The 23,592-nt window shown below is 48.0% G+C and overlaps 1 protein-coding gene across 4 annotated transcripts in view; it reads left to right on the forward strand.

The window, feature by feature from the left end:
- LOC147028733 (receptor tyrosine-protein kinase erbB-4-like) overlaps positions 1-23,592 on the forward strand; it is a 787,552-nt gene that overhangs the window by 741,676 nt on the left and 22,284 nt on the right. For 3 of the 4 annotated variants that reach the window (XM_085879397.1, XM_085879401.1, XM_085879400.1), the window contains 2 exons: positions 13,593-13,703; positions 20,530-20,818. In XM_085879397.1, coding sequence (XP_085735523.1) covers positions 13,593-13,703; positions 20,530-20,818 — 400 coding nt within the window. The remainder of the gene's footprint in view (positions 1-13,592; positions 13,704-20,529; positions 20,819-23,592) is intronic. The other variant, XM_085879399.1, reaches the window with a different exon arrangement.

Consider the following 23,592-nt stretch of genomic DNA (forward strand, 5'->3'; position numbering starts at 1 on the left):
CTGTCTCCCTCCCACCTATCGCCTTTGCCTGTCACTGTACATACCCACTCCCTTAATTTGTCAAACCCCAATTTAGCCCCAACTTATTTTTTTGTTGTTTTTATTTTTACTTCCCCACTATAAATCGTCCCCTAACCCCCTTTATCGTCCTTGTTCGGCTAACCTATCCTGTCACCTAGCCTACTCCCAACCCCTACGTTCCCTTCCCGGAGGGGAATAAGGGAGAGCTAACGTCCTGTGTCGAGGCCCAACGAAGCCTCAGAATGGCCTCCCCAGAGTTCGGCGATCTAACCCAAAGTGGGTCCAGCGGCCCACAACGACAGCGAGGGGATGGATGGTGCGGAGGGGTACATCTCCTAATCTACCCTATCCATTTAACTGTTAAACTACCCCGGGGCTTTCAACAAGCGCCTCTCGCTTAAACTATTGGTTCTAACAACCCAGATTCCCGTCGCCTGTGTTGGTGTCCTCACAATTTCGGGCCTCGCCCCCCAATTTTCTCTCCGTGCCCTCACACGGTCTCATGGCTGGGACACGTGGCTCCCTTTGGCAGGCACGACCCTCTGCCGAATCTCCCGCTATGGTACCCCCGGGCACTACACTGCCTCCGAGCCTACCAGCTCCCTAACACCGGGGAGTGCCCCCCATGGCACCTCCCCTGAAACGCACACGTGGCAGGCCGGCCTCCCGGGCCCCTTTCCGAGGGTCACCCGTGCCCACAACACTGCCCACGCGGCTAATGGCGCCCCGGGCCCCCGCACCAAGCAGGCGCACCCGTGCCCACTACTCTATCCCGGCCCCCCATGGGCCCATGGCCTACCGCGGCCGACTAGCCTGGTGCCCGGGGTACCCACTCAGCGATACTCACCTTTCGCAGCCACGCTCCCAAGCCCGTCAACAGGGCTCCTGCACCCCTCCAAATGGGTTTCGAGCCTACATTCCCACCAACAGCAAAACGACCTCCATTTTTCAATTTGACTAACCCAGCTAACTCACTCTACACTGACCCCGGGGTCCCTTGGGCGGGAGTCACTCTCCCCCCAATCACTCATCGCACCATGCATTCCCCATTCGCTCCACTCACACAGACCCGCTGGCCTCACTCACTCAACATGTACTCACCTCACAACTCTTCAACACACACACTGCTGAACTCTGCCATCCTTCTAACTACATCCCCTAACTAACTCGTGCTCCCACGTCGTCCCTTAAACTACAGCACGTTCCTTTTAACACTACGTAGCTAAGCTACGTCCCCTCTACACATTCACAAGTCTGTCACTGTCTCCAAATAAATCATTTTATTTCCCAACCTAAATCTCGCTATCATCCCTCTAACTAATCCATTCCACGGACTCCATGAGGACTTACCCCTGCCCCATGAAGTCGGTCTAACTAAGCTAACCCTTCCCCCTAACTAGTTTCCATCCTGTGCCCAGGTCAAGGGGGTCTTCCAGCCCTTGCCCAGGAATCCTGTGCACCCGAAAGTGAGGCTTGCTTTTTTTTTTTTCCTTTACCTGCGCAGCACCAGCGCGGCAACTCAGAGCTCGCGCCCTTTGCACCTGCCCGTGACGTCATGCAGCTGCACATGTTCCTCGTCCCTCCTTGGACGGTACCATCCGGCAGGGATACCCCTCCTGCCGGATTCCAACCCCACGTGCAGCCATGGCGTCACCGTGCGCATAAAAAAAACACAAGCCCCACGTCTCGAGGGGTTCCCCACGCGAACACATGTGCTTTGCCCGTTGGAGCTGAACACACACGATCGCGTGGAGAACCCGTCCGGTCCAAATCCATTTACCTGCCTAAACTTTGTCCGTCCGCGGGATCGGCAAATCCACCGCTGGCGTTTCCGGACCGGGACTTCACTCTCGCAAGCGAGCACGTGGTGGTCTCGTGCGTTGCACAGCACGAACCTCGTGCTCACTGCTGGGTGAACCCGGCACGGTCCCCGAAACAACTACAGCCGCTACTCGGCTTTCTCTCCTCTGTCGCCGTCTCCGTCTCCATTCCACCCACGCACACCTGCGTGTCACGACGCACACAGTCCACACCATTAAACTCACACCGGGAGACGCGGCTGCGTGCTCCCGCATGCCAACCGACATCTCCCTTACATACCGCTCTCTCACACACACGGTCTCCCTTGCACACAGCGACCTTGCACACGGCCGTTCACTCACGCGTGCGGGGGCACTCACCCGCGGTGCCTCACTCGCACTCCGTGCCTCATCCACACACGCGGGGGAACTCACCCGCGGTGCCTCATCCACACACCGTCCCTCGCTCACACACGCGGGGGCACTCAACCGCTGTGCCTCATCCACACACCGTCCCTCGCTCACACACGCGGGGGAACTCAACCGCTGTGCCTCATCCACACACCGTTCCTCACTCATACACGCGGGGGAACTCAACCGCTGTGCCTCATCCACACACCGTTCCTCACTCACACACGCGAGGGCACTCACCCGCGGTTCCTCATTCACACACACGGCGACACTCACACACGCGGTCTCTTCCACACACGGGGACGCACTCACACCTTGCACCACACACACAGGGACAACTACACTGGGGATTCGTGTCCCCACAAGGGTCTCCGGGGCCTCTATACCCCCCAAGCTCTCCAAGCACCTGTCCACAGCACTCGTCCCCTCAACCTCGCAAAGCACGACCGAACTCACCTGGTCGTGACTCGCCTCAAGGGGGCATACTCCCTCCCCTCGTTCCTGGAGGAGGCCATCCAGGTGCTCGCACTGGGTCTCTACCCAGTCCGCCAGCTCACCCCCATTATCCTCCACTACCTCCGTGTGTGTGTGTGCGTCACTTACCCCGTCCAATTCACCCTCTATCTCCCGTGTCTCAACTATTATTATTTCCTTTGTCGTCACCTCGTGTCTCGTCTCACACGTTTTGGTCTCCCCATTTAATTTTTCCCTTTTGGTCACCGTCGATTCCTCTGTCACGACCCTCGCCGAACACGCCCCCCGAATTATTTTTTTACCCGCCTCCACCGCGGGCCTGTCAGCCGTTGCACCCCCTTCCAGCTCGTTTGCTCCCACACGTGGAGTCGCCATTCCCAGCTCCCTGGTCACGGCCTTCATGCCCGCCTGCAGGCATCGGCCCATGTTCTGCGTCTCACCCCGTAGCTCTTTCATTTCTTTTCTCATTTGCTGTGTATTCGCATCCATCGTCGTTTTCACTTCATTCATTTGCTTGTTCATGTCTTTCATTTCGTTTTTCATATTCGCATCCATTTTTTCGATCATTTGTTTGTTCATGCCTTTCATTTCGTTTTTCATTTCATTTGTCATTGCCGCCAGCATGGCGCATAGCTGGGCCATGTCGGGTGCGCTTGAGTGAGCCGTTTCGGCAGGGGTTGGGGAAGGGTCTTGGTGGAGAGGGGGGGGGGGAGGTGTCATACACCGCGGCCGCTGCCGCACCCACCTCGGGCCCTGGGTTCAGTTGGGCGAGTCCGTGTTCCTGCACAATCAACATTTCCTGCTCGGGGATTCCATCCTGGACCATGGATTCTACACATTCTACATCCATTTCTAATACCCCCGGCTCCCGCTCGCCTTGAGACGCCATCTTGCTTCTCGTGAAGGGTTAATTTAACTCGCTCGTATTTTGGAGGGAATCGGGAGTCGCTTCTCTCACCCCTGGACCGATTCCCGTGAATTTAGCCGGAGACAGGAGAGCCCGTTTTCCTGTTCTCCGATACCAGTGCCGCGAGGAGGGCGATGAATTTGTATCGCACGACCTGACACCAGTGTTGCGGATTCGCGCCCGCCGGCGTGCTGACGGCCACGTAACTCGAATCGCGGCACGTCGCCCACCGGACGGACAATCCAGTCGTGACCCTCTCGGACTAACGCCGGGAACCAGTCACGGGTGGACCTTTCGGTCTCACCGCGATCGAGCCAATCAGCCCCCGCGTGGGATAGGGTTGCTCGCCAAATTCGACCTACCTAAGTACCCACGCGGAGGGTAGACCGGGCGATCGCACCTCGCCGCAGGTCGACTTCGGACACGGGCCACTTAAGCGACCCGTTCCGTACTATCAGAATAACCGAGCGGTGTTATCGTCGACCTCGACGGTTCGATTAATTATCGGGCGTATTCAGCCCACTACCAACCCTTTACGTGAAGCAAGATGAGGATTCAATGGGAGAAATGACGAAGCGAAGCGGGAAACGGTTCAACACAAAGCACATTTATTCGCGGCACACGGGAAGCACACATTCAATTCCACCAAAAGCACACAGAAAAGACACAATGCAATTTACACAAAAAGCAAATATAAAAGCGAAAACACAATGCAGAGCTAATACCGACTACCGAGCACACGGCAACACTTATACAATTCTACTTCACAGACGGCGCCGACAACACATACCCAAAACCAAGGAAAGAATACCCTCAAGGATGAGGCGGGCCTGAGGCCGAGACCGGGTCGGCCTACCCGTCTGGTGATGAGACGCGGAGCGGCGATGGCGCCTCAACTCCGCGGGCCTCGCGGACAGCGTCTGGTAGGGGGTGGGAAAGGGGCCCCCTTGGTCGCACTATCTCAGCGCGGGGGGAAACAGGAGGGGGTTGCTGATGCTCGGGGTATAGAGGATCTTTATTATCCCGCGACGAGCGTCTCCGCCTCGGCCAGGTCGCGCTGTCGGCCTCCCTCGGGTGCAGCTCCCTGCGCGAGCACCCCCTCGTCTGGTGTCGCCGCCTTTCCACAGCTCCGTCCCCTCCGTTCCGCACACGACGAGCAGCTCCACCGCCCGCGAAGTCTTGACTCTCTGTTTCCGACTCTCCTACTCTCCTACTCTCCTACTCTCCGCCTCTCGACTCTCTTGGACTGACGAACACGGTCCTTTTATCCGCCCCGTAACTTCGCCCTCTCATCTTTGACCCCCTCCCTTCGACCTTTCACCTCGCTCCCCATTGGCCCGAGAAAAAGTGGGCGTGAAGGCTTTTTGATCCACAAATTTGCATATATCGATCGCCCTGGAGGCGGGGCCAATTCGCCCCTCGCTCACCGATTGGACGGCAAAAAGTGGGCGTGTGTCGTTTTTGATCCGTTTTTGAAGCACAAAATCCGTGATTTTGTACACGCTGTTCGACGCGCGCCCTGCACGAGTCCAACACCGGTACCCACAGCGGGGCAAGAACGGTGGCGATGCTACGGTTGCGAGGTGTGACGGGAAGGTCGTGGCGGTTGTGGTGAAGCGGCGTTGTGGTTGGTGGTTGATGTTGTGGTTGTGGTGGTAATCATGGCGGTTGGTCCAAAATAAAGATAGCAAAAGAAAAACGGCTATCCTGAAGAGTCGCAGCACGCATAAATGACAAGTATTCCCACTAGACAACGGGTTCGGGCCTAACTACACATGCACTTACCGAGATACCTCACCTAAGGGGCCTGAATGGTGGTTTGCGAATTTGGTAACCACAACAATATATATATATATATATATATATATATATATATATATATATATATATATATATATATATATATATATATATATATATATACACATCATCCCCCGTTTATTGCGGGGGTTACGTTCCAAACCCCCCACGAGAAGTGAAAATCCGCGATGAATGGATGCCTCCCAAAAAATCAACGAGTCTGGTCTGGTCGGCTTGGCAATGATCGGGTTTGAGGTGCCGGAGATCGACTCGTCTGGTCTGGTCGGCCTGGCAATTATCGGGTTTGAGGTGCCGGAGATTGACTTGTCTGGTCTGGTCGGTTTGGCTGTGCTCATCCAACCATGGCAAACCTTTTTCCTTCCTGAAGTATATATCGAGCACTTTAACCTTCTCCTCGAGCGTCAGGACCTTCCTCTGGCGCTTCGGTTCCTTGCCAGAAGCCTTAGAAGGTGCAGGGCGTTTGGGCGGCATCGTAGGGCTTGGAGAAACAACGGAGAAAATATTCGAAGTTCACAAGCGAAACTTTGTCTCGTGCGTTGTGTGACTGGTCGAGCACCACGTGTTGTAATTTATTGCTTAAATAATTTATATTTTATATATTATTACCGCGATATACCGGGGAAATCCGCACAAAAAATTAGCTAGGTTCCAAGGGAAAACCCGCGATGAACCGGGGGCGTGATAGGTGAACCGCGATATAGCTGGGGATTACTGTATATACTGTGTGTGTGTGTGTGTGTGTGTGTGTGTGTGTGTGTATGTGTATGTGTATGTGTGTATATATATATATATATATATATATATATATATATATGTGTATGTGTATGTGTGTATATATATATATATATATATATATATATATATATATATATATATATATATATATATATATATATATATATATATATATATATATATATATATCAAGCCTCAATCACATCTCTTACTTGTCATTGGAGGGAATAACAAATCAACTCTCATCTATCTATAATTCCAGCTGAGTGTGTGTGTGTGTGTGTGTGTGTGTGTGTGTGTGTGTGTGTGTGTGTGTGTGTGTGTGTGTGTGTGTGTGTGTGTGCGCGTGTGTGTGCGTGTGTGTGTGTGTGTGTGTGTGTGTGTGTGTGTGTGTGTGTGTGTGTGTGTGTGTGTGTGTGTGTGTGTGTGTGTGTGTGCGCGCGCGTGTGCGCGCGCGTGTGTGCGTGCGTGCGCGCGCGTGTCTGTGACTGCTATTTCTCGACAACCACTGGTCCGATCTAATTGAAACTTGCCAGATATATTGCTGGGGACCTGCGGATGTGCCTTTTCAAGGTTTCATATTAATCGGACAAGTGCTTCCCAAGTTATGGCCATTTATTTACCAAACCAATGACAAGACACGTTGTTGCATGGGCGTGGCCGATGGGGAAGGGAAGCTCAGCCGTATTCCCCATTACGGGTTACAACGTACGGGCTTCCGGATCATGATGACTTCGTGTATTCAAATAATTTCTCAATTTCTGATGCGCATTTATAGATAAACACAATGCCCCAAGTTATGATCGTTTTCATATTAGACGGTGCATAAATTTCGGTAACATCAGAGTGCTGGTATGCTCCGAACCAGGAAGTATTTTTTTTTCCTCTTCTCTTCTCTTTTTGTTTTTCCTTGCCACGACATTGCGAAAAGGAAAATTTACGTTGGCGCTAATTGAATAATTGGGTATTAAAACTCAATAGCGAATAATCGTAACTGCGAATAATATGCGATTTTCCAGGCCACGCACGTACGGGCACGCGAGAGCGAAGAAACGGCCTGTGTGGTTGTTGTTTGTTGCTCGCGATTTGAATATTTATTTATTTATTTATTTATTTATTTATTTATTTATTTTTACGGGCACGTACTAGTCTATTCAATTACAACAGGTGGCAAAGATTATAAATAAATTAACTCCTCCCATGCTCTTCCAGCCAAAGAATGCTGCATAAAGCAACCATGAAAAGCTACACAAGGTAAGCTCTTTGCTGTTTCAAACTCTACCCAACTTGGAAATCTTGGTGGTGGAGCACTTCTGTCTATGCTGTCGATGATGACTTGTTAATGAGTCATGAAACCAGTCCAGCAACTGAAGGGGAGCAGGGGGTTGCAGCATTGGGATTCTCATGTTGGTACTACTTATGAATGTTTTGCAGCTTAGAGGAACTCTGCTGGAGTTTGAAACAGTAAAGGGATTACCTTGTGTAGCTTTTCATGGTTCCTTTAAGCAGCTTTCTTTGGCTGGAAGAGCATGGGGGTTAATTATGGAAATCCTTGCCACCTGGAGTAATTGATTAGGTGAGAGGAGGAGGAGGAGGAGATGGGGACCATACTCTGTGCAGAGTGTTGGTGCTACTTAAGCAGTCTCTTTGGCTATTGGGCACAATCCTGGACGGGTCGCCACTCCGACACAGTATACCAGCATACTGGCACTCACTTTGACAACCTCGGAAGGATGACAGGTCGATTAGGTGAGAGCTCATTAATTATTCCCTCCAAATATGGGTGAAAGAAGTAATTGAGTCTTGCTGTATCTGTAAATCAGCACGAGTGTGTATGACTTTTATGAACTCCTAAACCGCTGGACAGAACAAATTGAAATTAAGTGATTGTATTTGGGGTGTGCCTCGCCCGTTTTGAGATCCCCCATAATAAATTAAACACCCAGAAGTTGTACAACACAAAATAACACCCCCCCCACCACCGCCACAACCACTAACAACAACCACCCTTCCCACTTCCATAAAAAGCAATTGTTTTTTCCTGTATACTGCATAATTCATTTCAGGTGGTTGTGATTATCCATTGTTCAAAAAAGATACGGCCAATGTGTAAAAGCATCCAAAATATTAGAAAGACCACTGTGTGAAACCTTAGAATCAGACATTCGGTTATCATTGTTTGAAACAACAGCAAATGTAAATGCCATAACAATGCAGGTTGAAGGAGATATATCATTATTAACATTGGGATTGAACTGTTTCGGAGATAAGAATATGGACTGAGAAAAGGAATGTTTTATGTGACCTTACTTTCACTCACAAAACGTCTTCATGTGCCCATTTAAGCATATACATGTTCATAATGATTGTCAATGTGAAATTTAATGACCACATTTAGATCTTTTGCAACATTTGAACAAAGAAACACAATATCAGCCTGTCAAAAGACATTACAGTATATGTAATGGCAACCCAGATGTATCATTGTAATTTGAGAATCTGCAGTGCCATCCCAAAATAATTTTTATACAGGTGCATTTTTTCTTTTGCTTTTTTAACAAAAGGCGGATCGTTGGAAATCGTAAGTTTCATGCGTCGCCACTGTCACAACAACCAAAGGTTCTTTATTCAATCAATGTGTAACTGGAAGATGGGTGTTGTCCAAACTTGTTTATTTTTAAGACAAAGTGCAAGTAATACATGCAGGACACCAGCACAATGATGTATACAGCAAAGCAACTTAGGGCTGGCTCTCCATCTTCTTCACTCGCCCCTCACACTCTACTTTACCATTCAAATATACTCAGAGCAGAAACATTCTCGAAAGCATCTCCCTCCAGCAACGACTCCAAATTATTATATGGTTCTACAACCAGAGGCAGCTATGCAAATAGCCTGTTAACGCAAGAGAATTCAATATCCAGAAGTAACCAGAATTTTCCCAAACCATCATGATCTTTACGCATTGCTTAAAGTCGAAAACTACAGTATTATAACATCAGCTTTTTTCTCTATTCAACTTCTAGAAGAAATATCTCGTACAATCTCACAGGAAAATAACAACAAAACAGTAAAAACATCTGACGAGATGTGCCGAGCCTACAGAGAGGGCTACTGTGCCGCGCCTTGCTAAACAAGCTGCGTCCCTTGTTCCTTCCTCAGTCGGTGTGCAAAAAAAAAATCGCCTCATCTCTCCCCCCCCCATACCAGGACTGATCCAAACTGCCCCCAGATTCTTTGCCATGCTCCACCTCCGGGATTGCCGATCATCTTTGTTTGTGAATTCCCCAGTTTGTCATGGTATTTGGCGAGTGAATAGCTAAGGTAAACAGTTGAGCTGAATGAGTTATCGTGGGAGCAGGGGGATCATAATTGTATGTCATACTTTATTCCAGTTTCTGTACATTGATTCTGTAATTGCTGTATATATGTGCTTTTCCTCCTCCAATCTCCCCTCCCCCATTTAGTAAATCTCATTACTTTTTTTTTTTTTTTTTGTATACCTTGGTCGAGGCTCGTATGAGAGCAAACACACAACTCACAGCAAGGAGGCATGAGACAAGAGGGGCGGGAGTGGAAGGGACAAAACAGTGGGGAACAGACACATTAGGTGAACTGTGGAAGGGAGAGGGATCGGGATGGGACGGGGAACATGGCGAAGAGAAGATGGACATTTCAGGGACTTTCAGGAAGGAAAGCAGGGGAATTGAAGGAAGTGGGCTTGGGTGGATTATCGGGGGTAGAAAAGATCGAGGATTTGGATGGGGGAAGATAAGAGGTGGTGGTGAACAGCTGTTTTGAAAGCCTGGAGGGAAGAATGGGAAAGAATAGAGTGAGGAAGTTTATTCCAAAGGCGGGAAAAAGAGGAATGAAAGAGTGAAGATGAGCAGTGATTCGTGATTTTGGTAGTTTTACCAGAAGGGGGTTGTTGGCGGACCTTGAGCGCCCTGTGGAAATGTGGTGGGGACAAATCGCAGAGAGAGCAGGGGGGGGCAAGGCTGGAGAGGAGTCGGTAGAAGACAGAAAGACCACCGACCAACCTGCGGTGATTGAGTGAGAGGCCCAAAGACTCAGCTTCATTGCGGGAGATGCCGATGATCTTAAATGCCCTGGTTTCGACAGCGTTAAGCCGAGAAAGGTGGGAGGCAGGAGCACCAGCCCAGAGGGGAGAGCAGTACTCCATCAGGCTACGGACAAAAGCTTTGTAAGTGGTCAGGAGCTCAAGAGGGCCGAGGAAGGACTTTGCACGACCGAGGATTCCCAGTCGGCGACTGGCTTTTGAGGCGAGGTTTGGAAATGTGACTTTCCCAGGAAAGGTCATGGCAGATAGTGAGACCTAGAAGCTTGAAAGAAAAGACTTCTTCCAGAGGATTGTTGAGAAAGTGGATGGGGGGTTTTGTAAATGGTCCTTTCGAAGAGACATAGTGAGAGTGTGAGATTTGTCTGGATTGAAAGACATGTTCCACGTGTTGGACCAGTTTGTGATTTTATCCAGATCTGCAGTGAGCGAAGAAGCTGCTGCTTGCCGGTCTGAGGGATGACAGATGGTACGGCAGAGGGTGGAGTCGTCGGCAAAGAGAAATAGAGGATTTTCCAGAGAGTCCGAGAGATCATTGATAAAAACCAGAAAAAGAACAGGGCCCAGAACGCTACCTTGAGGAACTCCAGCCTGCACAGGAAGAGGGGATGAAAGAACTCCATTTAGGGCCACACGTTGACTGCGACAGGAGAGGAAGTCTGCGAGCCATGAGTGGAGATGGCCTTGAATACCATGGGAAGAGAGTTTGGTGAGTAGGGCAGGGTGCCAGACTGTGTCAAAAGCACGTGATATGTCCAGGGATACGGCTCGGATTTCCTGTCTGGCATTGAGGACCTCCATCCATTGATGGGAGAGCAGAAGCAGCATATCCAGGGTAGAGTGACCTGGTCTGAAACCAAATTGATGATTGGAAATCAAGCCATTGGAGAAGAGGAAGGATTTCATATCTGAAGCGATGATGGATTCCATCACCTTGCTGATGATTGGGAGAAGGCTGATTGGTCTGTAGTTATAGGGATCTGTTTTTGCACCTTTTTATGCAGGGCAGTGATGTTAGCAGATTTCCAAGCAGATGGCAGATGACCTTGGGCAAATGAGAGGGTGAATAGAACAGAGAGAGGGTGAGCAAGAGCAGAAGAGCAGGCTTTGAGGACACGTGGGCTGATGCCGTCTGGACCGGTTGCAGAATCTGACTCGAGGTTTGAAAGCAAGCTCTCCACCTTGTCAGGAGAAAAGGATACAGAGTCCAGGGACAGTTGGGTGCGACTGGGTAAAGTGGGTAGAGATAGTGATGGGTTTAGGACACAAGATTTAGCTGCAAACACCGAGTTTAGATATTCAGATTTATCACGTGTGGAATCAGCAGTGCGGCCATTTGAGGTAAGGGAGGGGATGGAGGGGGAACATACACCAGAAACAGATTTGATTAAACGCCACCAGGATTTTGAGGAGGGAGAGAGGTTTGAGAGTTCAGACTTGAGATGAGAAAGATGTTGTTTTCTGGCTCTCCTGAGGGTAGATACACACTTGTTCCGAGCTTTGTGGAAAGAACTGAGATTGCCCTCAGTTGGGTTTGCTTTCCATGAGGCAAAGGCAAGTTGTTTCAGGACAACTGCCTCGCCACAAGCTTCAGTAAACCAAGGGCGGGAGGAAGCGTAAGACAACTGAACACGAGAGGGGATAAATCTGTGCATTTGGGAGAGCAAGTTTCTTTGAAAGAATTCCCAGGATGAGTTGATGTTTGAGAAAGTAGTGATAGGAGACCAGTCTGTAAGTTTGATGGCTGCTCGGAGACCCTGCCAGTCGGCTTGAGTGAAATGCCAGACTCGACGGCGGTGAGGTGGTTCTCTGATAACAGCCAGAGAGATGTCCACTTTGACAAGGACGTGGTCAGAAGAACCAATTGGAGCGAAGGAAGAGCAGCAGATATTGTCAGGGAAATTTGTCAAAACCAGATCCAGAAGAGATGGAGTACCATTGGTTGAGATCCGGGTCGGGAAGTTGACCGATTGAGTCAGTCCCAATGAGTCGCAGAAAGCTTTTGCTGAGGTGCCATGGCAGGTGAGAGAGGTACCCACACCTAGCCAACTGGCGTGATGACAATTGAAGTCACCACATAAGAGGAAGAGAGAGTTTGGATGAGAAGATAGAAGATGGTCCATGTTTTCGGATAGTGAGGTGTATTAGCTTTGTCGGCTGGTTTGCGGCTCATTATTTGGCTATTAACCCAGGTGTGGTTAAAAAGCAGTACCATGGGAAATTGGTGTCATTACCTCACAGGAGGCTTTGTAAAACTGCTGTCAGATCACCCAAGCCACCACTCATGCTCCCATCCTGTTTATAGGACGCTCCAGATAAAACGTCGGATTCTCATTGGAGCTATCTGTATGCTGAAATCCAGAGTAAAGATATATTCGGCTTTCCCGGCAGACGGCATTTGGTGTGTTTTGACAATCCGTCGCTGAATTGGTGATCGTAAGGAGGAGGATTTGACCTGGAATCCACCCGGCGGTCGACTGTGGCATTGGTTCACCAGGATTAGGATCGGGACACTCATCCGAATCCAGCAACCGTAACATTGGTGTCCAGGAGCAGGATTCAGACCTGAAGCAGCATCATTGTTCAATGATCGCCCTTCAAAGTTAAAAAAAAAAAAGAAAAGAATCCTTTATTTCGACGAAAATTTTTCGAAATTTTACTGGGGGAAAATTTGTAACCCACCATGTAGAATGAACCGCCACCAGAGGACGATGAGCAAATGGGTGAAGGAGTGAGAATTGAAGAAGGTGCCTACAGAAGTTCTCCCCATTTCGTCCCCCTCCCAGAGAAGCTCAAGGGTTATGGCCCCCATCATTCAATGACCTGATGTCTCTCTTGGGGTAGAGACAGCAGGCTGAATGGCTGTGATGGCAAGGTTCATGGAGGAAATTAAAGCTGCACAGGAAAAGGTAACAAGTGAAATAAAAGCTTAAACTTTCGAATTAAATGTGAGCGTCGAGAGATTTGCAAAACAGCCGGCAGTCGCACAAGCCAGATTGGAATGGGAAATAGGACTGAGAACCGAGATGAGAGGGCTGAGTGTAGAACAGGGGAGTGTGAAAGAAGAGAAAGCGAAAAGTGAAGAAATAGTAGGAAAGCTGGAAAAGAGACAAAATAAAATAGAAAATGCACAGTTGTATTTAAAATGGGAGATAAGAGCAGTAAAGAAAGTGTAAAAAAAAAAAAAAGAAAGAGTGAGGAGACATTGAGTATGGCAGAGAAACAGAGCAGAAAGTAGAACAGAATAAGACAGAGGTGAAAAGAGTGTTAAACATAATGTTGGAAGAAGTTGATGGACAGGTCGAGGCAGTGGAGGCTAATGTGGATGTGACCTAAATGGGTACAGGAATGTGTGCTGGAAGAGCCGGAGGGGAAGCGCAACTGTCGAGAGAGACCGGCGATTGGCACGGAGAATGCGGACACATGGCTCGATGGTATGAAGAAGGAGCACGCCCAGGTAACAGACGGCTGGGTCAGGACTCTTCCTAGTGGGGGTTATGTGCTGAGATGTGTGCAGTATGAAGTGAAGTCCTCAACTGAGCCACCCGTGTGTGGCGGCATGATTGAGGGTGGAAATGAGTGCACAATTGGAAGTACGAGTGAGAGCGCGAGTGTGGCGAATGATGGCGTATAAGAACGGAATGGAAAGAAGGAAGAGGAATGGAAGCAGGAGATCTGCCAGTAGTGATGTATTGCCTGGAGTGATGGATTGCTTGACCAGGGTGGCTCTCCGCAGAGTTGATGGGTCAGGCTCGGGTTGAGTGTGAGGACAAACAGGGGTGCCGCATGATGGAGCACACATGTGTGCAGACCCCCTGAGGATAGTTAGGAGCCAATGGTCATGCTCCCTCCAGACTTTGTGCAAAGCCCGAAGTTCCAGAAAAAGATGGCGGAGGGTGTGCATGCACATGGTCCCTGTAAGCCTTCAATAAAAGGAGGGTATCGACACTCGACAGGTAAATTGAGGGGAAAGTCGTGTTTTTTTTGTTTGTTTGTTTGTTTTTTTGTTTACATTGTCAACGCTCGTATGAGAGCTAACACACAGTACAACAAGGGGAGCAGGAGACAAGATGGGGGGAGAGGAAAGGAAAAACAGTGTGAAACAGAGACAAGAGGAGATCTGTGGAAGGGAGAGGGATGGGGGTAGTGGACTCAGGGAAAACAAGATGGACACTACAGGGACTTTCAGGAAGGAAATCAGGTAATTTGAAGGAGGTGGGTTTGGGTTGGATTAGCAGGGGTAGAAAAGATCATGGTTTTGAATGGGAGAAGATAAGAGATGGTGGTGAACAGCTGTTTTGAAGACTTGGAGTGAAGAGTGGGATTGAAGAGAGTGTGGGAGTTTGTTCCAAAGGCAGGAAAAAAGAGGAATGAAAGAGTGAAGGTGAACAGAGATTCTTGATTTTGGTAGTTTTACCAGAAGGGAGTTGCTGCCGGACCTTGAGCGCCCTGCAGAAATATTGGGCGACATATCTCAGACAGAGTGAGGGGGGTGGGGGGCCAGGCCAGAGAGGAGATCGGAGAAGATAGAAAGACCACCGACCTGCCTGCGGTGAGAGAGTGAGAAACCCAAAGACTAAGCCACATCGCGGGAGATACCAATGATTCTAAATGCCTTGGTTTCCACAGCGTGAAGCCGAGAAAGGTGAGAGGCGGGAGCATCAGCCCAGAGGGAAGAGCAGTACTCCATCAGGCTGTGGGCGAAAGCTTTTTATGTGGTCAGGAGCTCAGGTTGGCCGAGGAAGGACTTTGCACGACCGAGGATTCCCAGTCTGTGACTGGCTTTGGAGGCCAGCTTGGAAATGTGGCTTTCCCAGGAAAGATCATGGCAGATAGTGAGACCCAGAAGCTTGAATGAAAGGACTTCTTCAAGATTGTTGAGAAAGTAGATTGGGAGGGGAGGGTTACCAGATAGTCCTTCTGGAGAGACAGAGTGAGAGTGTGAGATTTGTCAGGTTGAAGGACATGTTCCATGTGTTGGACAAGCTTGTGATTTTATCCAGATCTGCTGAGAGTGAAGAGGCTGCTGCTTACCAATCTGAGGGATGACAGATGGTATGGAAGATGGTGGTCATCTACAATCAGATAAAGAAGATTTTCCAGAGAATCAGAGATCATTGATGAAAACCACAAGAAGAACAGGGCCCAGAACGCCACCTTGAGGAACTCCAGCCTGGACAGGAAGAGGGGATGAAAGAACTTCATGAATGGCCACATGTTGGCTGCAACATGGGAGTAAGTCTATGAGCCATGAGTGGAGATGTGATTGGACACCAGAGGAAGAGAGTTTGGTGAACAGGGCAGGGTGCCAGACCATGTTGAAGGCACGCGATATGTCTCGGGAGATGGCTCTGATTTCATTTCTGGCATTGAGTATCTCCATCCATTGTTGAGAGAGTAGAAGCAGCATAATCAGGGTAGAGTGACCTGGTCCTAATCCAAGTTGATGATCAGAAATCAAGCCATTGGAGAAGAGGAAGGATTTAATGTGTGAAGCGATGATGGATTCCATAACCTTGCTGATGATTGGGAGAAGGCTGATTGTTCTGTAGTTGCAGGAATCTGTTTTAGCACCTTTTTATGCAGGGCAGTGATGTTTGCTGATTTCCAAGCAGATGGCAGATGACCTTGAGCAAATGAGAGAGTGAATAGAACAGAGAGAGCATGAGCAACAGCAGTAGAGCACATGTGGGCTGATGCCGTCTGGATGAGTTGCAGAATCTGAGTCAAGGTTTGACAGCAAGCTCTCCAACTTGTCAATAGAAAAGGACACAGAGTCCAGGAACAGCTGTGTGTGACTGGGTAAGGTGGGTACGGAAAGTGATGGGTTTGGGAAACAAGATTGAGGAGATTGGAGGGAGAATGGTAAAAAGGAAAAGTTGAGGGAAAAGGGTGATGGGGGAGTTTTTGAGAAAGGTGAGAGGGAAGATTGGAGGGGAAGAGTGTAAAGGTTGCCTTGAGAGGGAAACAAGATGATGAGAGCAGGTATGGCTAAGGTGCAGGAGGGCGATGGGAGAGGTGAGGAGAGGGTAAGGATGAGATTTGGGAGAGGTATGGTGAAGAAGGGAGTAGCCAGGAGGAGGTGCAATGTTTGAGGGGTTGGGAAGAGGGGGAGGTGTGCCGAGAGGAAGGAAGGAGCATGTTTGTGGTGATGATTATGCTGATTGAAAGAGTGAGATATCTCTTCGGTTTGAATGGAGCCCAAAGATATTAGAGCACCACACAGTTTGTGACAACAGAGGAGCTGATACTGAAGCAGAAGACAGTGAAGAGGTGCCAAGAGGTAGGATGAGGGGCAAGATTGGAGAGGCTATAACAGGTGAGAGGTTAAGAAGAGGTAGATTTAAGAAGCTGGGGTGAATTTGCACTGAAGTTGGAAAAATAGGACGGTTGATGGAATACGAACATGCATTGCAAACTGGGAGTTTTAAAATTTCTAAGTCAGAGATGTGATTAAAGACATTATATGAGGGATGCAATAAAGGAGAATCAAGAGAATGATGAAAAGAAACGTTGTAACAGTGGGACTTTTTTGACACGGGATGAAGGAAAGGTCGAATTGAAAACAGCCTTTTGAAGAAGAAAAAGAGTTGTGAATTATGATACAACACCGAGAACCACACGTGTGAAGGAGGAAGTTGCAACATTTTAAGATACCTTTTTGTGGTTTTTTTTTTTTTTTTTTTTTTGATAAAAATTGTGTAAGATTAGGGAAAGGAAAGGTTGAAGAAAAGTCAGGTAGGTATTTGTGAATTTGGATTGGCAAACGCAGAAGGAAGCTGGTAGTTTGATGAAAGTTTCAGGAAGAAGAAGAGGGGGTAGAGAAACGTGGTTGCAGGAGGTGTAATGTGAAGGATTAAAACAATGAAAAAAAATTTTTTTAAGATTCGGTAAGATTAGGTAAGGGAAAGGTTGAAGAATAAATTGTGAAGGTGTATGGTGAATATGGGTTGGCAAAAGTCGTAGATGGTAGATCGACAGAAAGTGGAGGAAGAATTGTCGGGACAGGAAGTCATGTGGTTACGTGGACTAAGGTTTTTTTATTTTTGATGTACTTTTTAAAATATCTTTTAAGACATGAAACAGAGTGGTATAGTTGGGAGGGATAGAAGTACAGTGGAGGAAAAAGTGGAGAAAATAAAAACTGATGGTAATAAGGACAAAATAAAATAAACACGATCACGCACACAAACGACAAGAAGGGTAGGCCTCAAGGAAACCCGATATGAAAAGACGGAGAAAACTCAACAATCAGCACAAGTTCTAACACAAGACCGAACTAGAAACACACAGTAAACACAGAGATAACAAAATGACAGTTAAGATGTGACAAAAACGACCGGAAAACTTATGTTTGAGAAAGTCGGCAGAGACTCTGAAGAAGAAGCACCTCTGTTGCTCTAGAACCGGAACTGGAAGTGTTCCCTGTGAGCCCTATATAAAGGGAGGGAGACGTGAGGCAAAGCCATATGGTGTCGCCCACGAGCATTGGTGCAAGGGTGGGGGCACCGAGACCAGTAAAATTGGGTTCCATGTGGGCCATGTAGAGAGACCAGCCAAGTGCGACCACTGAGAATGGCAAACGAGGCTGAAGGGTCTCTGGGAGTAGTCGCATGGTGGCCCGGGTATGGTTTAGGCAGAGACAGAAATAGGCAGCTGACGGGTATGATGGTTAGTGCTGGAAGGATTTGGAGACATTTTAAATTGATGGGGCTGAGTTGTTTTTTTTCTTCATAATTGGTTGACTGGTAGGTTCGAATGCCTTCCTCTTTTTTTTTTTTCTTGTCCCATGTGATTTGGAATGGATAGAGGGGTGTGAGTGAGTAGAGTGTATTGAGACATTGGAGTGAAAGAACCCAAATTGGTGGAGAGACATGGTGTGAGGGAGCACGCTGAGTGTGAGAGGAGTGTGAAAGTGTGTGAAGCACCCCCCCCCCGCTCCTTCACTCCCCCCCCCCCGCTCCTTCACCCCCGGGATAAGTTCCCTAGCAGACACAAGTGATTAGTGGGGATTTCGATGTTTTGAAAATAGAAGCTGCTTTGGTGTTGGTGCTGAGATAGGAAAAGGCAATAAATTAAAGAGTGGATAAGTGAAATTGAAGGGCTGGGAGTGTGGTCCGAGAGTGACCCAGAGCTCAAAGAGGAAGGGCACCCTGGACACTGGGGTGCACTGGCCAGGTGCAGGCCATGAAGCCGAGAGAGGGACAGCGAAATTTTTAAGCCCCGGCACCTGGGAGAGGACCTGAAGTGCTACATGTGAGAGTGCACTTGGTAGGGTGGCCGCAGTGGCTCGGGGTTGCCATGCCAGAGAGCAGGTGGAGATCTTGCAGATGAGGTCGCACTACCCAGCCACAAGATTGTGCAGGAGCAAAGAGTGAAAATATGAGGGTCAAGTCCAATCTGAATAGAACACCAATACGTGAAGCAGTGGAAAATTGTTTTTTAGAACCACCCTCAAGTGATTAAAATTTAGCAGGGGGATAACATCGGGGTTTTTCTTTTTTCAGTTAGAGTACAAACGCTTCTTCGCACCATCGATGTCACAACCACTGGAAAAGAATAAATTATTGGCCTGTGTGTGGGACCCATTGCATCCCCAAATTGATAGGAAGAAGGGAGAGTTCTCCCCCGTGCTGCTTCTCCAGTGAGTTCTTTGGGACACTCCTTGTCACCCTCCCTAAGTCTCACCATGTACCTAACCCCCCCCCCCCCCTGGGGTTAGGATTAGCATTAGAGCCAGAATTAGAAGGGCTAAATAGTCTAGAGAGATTAGACGAGCCGGGAGAGGTTAAATAGCTTTGTGGCCGGCAACCCGAGTAGTTGAGGAAATAAGGTGGGAGGATAGTGTAGTTGGGAAGGCTAGGGCAAAGCTGGCTGTCTTGCCTGCTTTCCAGCCCCTACATGCATCTCCCACCCATACGACCACCACCTGCCTTACCTGCCTGCCATACATGCCTGTCTGCTGGCCATGGGCCTGTCAATAAACAATGAACTTTGGGCCAACTGCTGGCGAGGAGGACGCAGCCAAAGGAGGACTCACTTTGCTGAGAAAAATTAACATTTTGAACGTCATGAATGATTTTGCTGCCCTCCTGCCAGCCACACTTGTGTACATACAACCTTTGTTTCTTTTTTTAAGAATGCTGAGGATAGAATTGTCAAGTATGTGCAGAACAAAGGAATCTGCAGAAATAGTTCTCCACACGTAGGGTAGTGAAACAATGAATACATGTGGGATTAGAACAGGTGGCAATGTGTACGTGTCATTTGGAGCTGACCCCAGGTTGTCCCTTTAGATCTGGAACAAGCCTCAGAGAAAGCAGGGAGCAATGTAGCGGGGATGTGAGAGTTAAACAGGGTAATGTAGTGGAGTTATTGAATTATTCAATGTTCAGCATTGGAGTGTGGTATTTGTGTACAAGTATCACATCGTGTGTCGAAGTATGTCCAGACAGATTTAATTGTGATCCTTCCATCCTTTGTTATCTCTTTGTTAAATGTTTTTTTTATAGCCATACAATGTCTCGAGGCTACGAAGCCGACAAATAGCATCACCGCAGGAGTTGGAAAACCCGTAATGATTCATGAATTTAGCTGTTGGTCATGTGGCTTCGATTATCGCGGACTGAGCCGTTACATATGACTGAATGAAAATAACTTAAGGTTGCGATAAGAGCTTTAGATTGGAGGATGAAAAAGAGCTGAAGATTGATGGATGGTAAAGAGCTGGAGAACGCCTGCAGACGTGGCTGAGAGAAGTGATTTTAAAAGGCAGATGCAGATCAAATTGCTACCTCCCAAGAGTCCGAAGAGGAGTTTTGTTTTTGCCTGAGTGCTGCTGGATGCGTCGAGCCTGCCAAGAGGGCTACTGTGTCGCCGAACAAGTTGCGTCCCTTGTTCCTTCCACGGTCGGCATCAAATTCTCGTTCGAGCTATCTGTTCACTGGTAACCGAAATAGAGATCTACTTGGCTTTCCCGGCAGACGGTGTATGGCTCTTTTGGTGATCTGTCGCTAAATTGGTGATCGTGCAGGTGGAGGATTTATCTCAAGTCCATCTGGCAGTCTACCATAACATTAGTTTGTCAGGATTGGTATCAGGATACTGGTCCGAATCCGGTGACCGTAACAATATAAACCCTCCCTCACTCTTCCCACAGAAAGGTCAATTACATAGTAGCCAGGAAAATTAGCCCACATTGTGTTACTGTATTTTATTCCAGTTAAACATATTACTGCATTTACTATGATGCATTGTCAATTTCTTAATGTTATCTGTTGCAGCACGAGATGACTACAAGAACAGAAATAGCGGACCAAGAAGTTACTTTAACACTAAATGGCTCCCTGCCAACATCCACACATGCCCAAACCCTCCCATCTCAAGCAGTTGCCCTTGAAGGACCATGCTACATGAGCCAGGCTAAAGTGGCTACTCAACAAAAGCAAATGAAAACCTTTAACCAGCGCTACAGCTCAGACCCAACGCAGCTTTCTAGTGACCGGCCACTTGGCTCTTTGGATCTAAGACCCGAGTTCTACGTGTCCCCAAACACTCGTATGCTTCAAGCTGGTGAGGTTCTAATGCAAGTCAATATCTTTATTTTAATGAAATCATGTTGATACAGTATATGTGCTCCAATGGTTTGTGCGTGCGTGCGTGCGTGCGTGCGTGCGTGCGTGCGTGCGTGCGTGCGTGCGTGTGTGTGTGTGTGCGTGTGTGTGTGTGTGTGTGTGTGTGTGTGTGTGTGTATGTGTGTGTGTGTGTGTGTGTGTGTGCGTGTGTGTGTGTGTGTGTGTGTGTGTGTGTGTGTGTATGTGTGTGTACGTGTATACATACATATGTCGAGGCATTGATCACCCTTCACCAAGGCATGAAGATGTCGATGTACTTGAGAGAAAATTGTTTATTGTTTACGAATACATGCGGCCACACGGAGAGCAGCAAACACCAGGAACATCAATTAGCAATTGAGGTTACCGAGAGAGTGCCCTGGCTCTATCAGTTGAGCTACTCTCTTATATACGGTTCTATCTTGGACAAATGCTTATTTCGCAATTGTCCTTTCTTTCAACCTGATTAGCTGCCTTTAGCAACTGGCTTATGTTCTTCAACAACCATGAATCAGACAAGATAACGAGGAAGCAAAGTTACTCCCTAATGCTGCTAACAGCATTCTTGTGGATTACTCAAGACTGACCCCATCCTTATCTCTACACACGCATTCCAATGTTCCTTTGTGAACAGCAAGCAGGAATATATTTTAATTAACTGCAGGCGAGTGAATTGAGTTGGGAGAAACAAAGCTTTCACAAACGTACAAATCCCAACATTCCCTCCTATTGTTACTTTAAGAAACAATGTTTTATTAAATCACAATCAAGCATCTTCTTAATTCAGGCCGGCAGATGACCCAGCTCCGTGGCGCAGACAGACCACCCCCTGGGAGGAGATCCATCCTTCGGGGTAGCTCCAGATGGTCTCCATGGCGGTCGAAAGGCTCCCCCTGCACCCTTCTACCCCAAGGGGAGAGCTACCTGCCCCACAAAAGATGGAATCACATGCCAACCCCCTGATTAACAAATCACTCAGTAAAATCTCCATCCAAAAACTGCTCAGGCTCAAAGTCTGAGTCTGAACTCATACTTAACTGATGCACATCCATTTCCAGTTCCATTTTAACATTTATGGCAGAATCTGCAACATCTTGGTCCATATCCACATACACATTTTCATCTTCCTTTCCAAACATTACATACGAATCATCATCCTCAAGTTTATCTGCTGCAATCAATTGAATAAGGTCCTCATCTTTAACCACGGGTGCCCGGTGCACAATGGTATACATATTACATGCAGGTGATACATCGGGAGCAAGGGTGGCGGGGGGGGGTGTACAATAGTGGTTGTGGGAGGTGTGGGGAAATTGTCACTTTTATTGGAATGTTCCTTTCCCTAGCCCCAGCTAAAATGGTGATCTCAGGTTCAGGCTTGGTTTCGTGCTCCTTGGGTGTTGACTTCAGATGCCATCCTGTAATGCACTTTTGCAAGCCAGCCATAATGGCTGCTTTGATTATTGACAACATAATGAATATTCCAATCATCACAGCCAATCCTGTCAGCAAGAATCTGAGAATGGTTCCTGCCCAACCTCCAAACAATCCTGCAACCATGCTCCGATTTTCCATCCTAGATTGTAATCATAATATTTTGCAGCCTCCTTTCTTAGGTGTCCCGCTAGGTCACAGAAATATACCATTTTAATGATGCCTGGGGTTCCACAAGATTATTCATTCATAGCCTTATATCTATCCCTGTCCCAGTTATCCCTTCATGTAACACTATGCCTCGTTTCAGGTGTACTGTGCCTATGTCCCCTTCATCCCATGTCACACGAGGTGAATAATTATATCTAAGGGTCATGTAAGTGTTTTTATTTCCCATACACGCCTTTCTCATGCAATTGGTCCCAATGTTTACCTTCTTCCATGATTGGCTTACCTTCTCACTTGACAGCTACGTGGGTAACTAGTAATACCTGGAAGGGTCCGGTCTAACGTGTCTTCAGGACATTCCTCCGTTTGAACACCTTGTTGTTCACCCAGTCACCGGGCTGGATGCCGCGGTGTTCCTCTGCAGCTTTGTCCCGGTAGCGCTTGTCTGACCTGCTGTCAAACTCTTTCACAACCTTTGTTTGAGCAGCACAAGAGTTCATCTTAATCTTAATGGAGCTGGATGGAATTTAAGCCAAAGAAGAGCTGGAGTCTTTCTGTGAAGAAAGGTAAAGTGAAAGAGCTTCATTTTGTGGTGGCTGGGGATAGAATCCCTACATTGAATGAACAGCCAGTTAAGAGTCTGGAAGATGGTATGCACAACTGTGAACAGATAGGCATTGAGGAATTCAGGTGCAGAGGCAACTTGTGCAAGGTCTGTCTGCCATCGGTGGTTGTAGTTTGCCAGGGAGGTATAAGATATGGTGCTACCAATTTGGGTTGTTGCCTCATGTCTTATGGCCTCTCCAAATATATGAGATTGCTCTAACAAGAGTGGAGAGGATGGAGAAGATGGTTAACTCATACATGCGGAAATAGTTGGGTTTGCCAAAGATGTTAGCTCGTTCGGTGTTATTACAGCAGAAGGTCAAAGATAAAGCTGCCATTTAAGTCACGAGCTGAAGGATATAAGATGGTGAAAGCCAGATTCAAAATTATGTTTTGAGATTCAAAAGTTCCAGTGATCAGTGAACTGGTGCCTAAGATATGAACGGGAACTAAGTGGGATGTTCAGAGGATGGTTGAAGATGTGGAGAGTAGATTGCAAATGAAAGAAATCATCGGGGCAGTCCA

Source organism: Eptatretus burgeri, chromosome 4 (genome assembly GCF_056783735.1).
Source record: "Eptatretus burgeri isolate ZD-2024b chromosome 4, Ebu_testis_v1, whole genome shotgun sequence".
Lineage (NCBI taxonomy): Eukaryota > Metazoa > Chordata > Myxini > Myxiniformes > Myxinidae > Eptatretus > Eptatretus burgeri.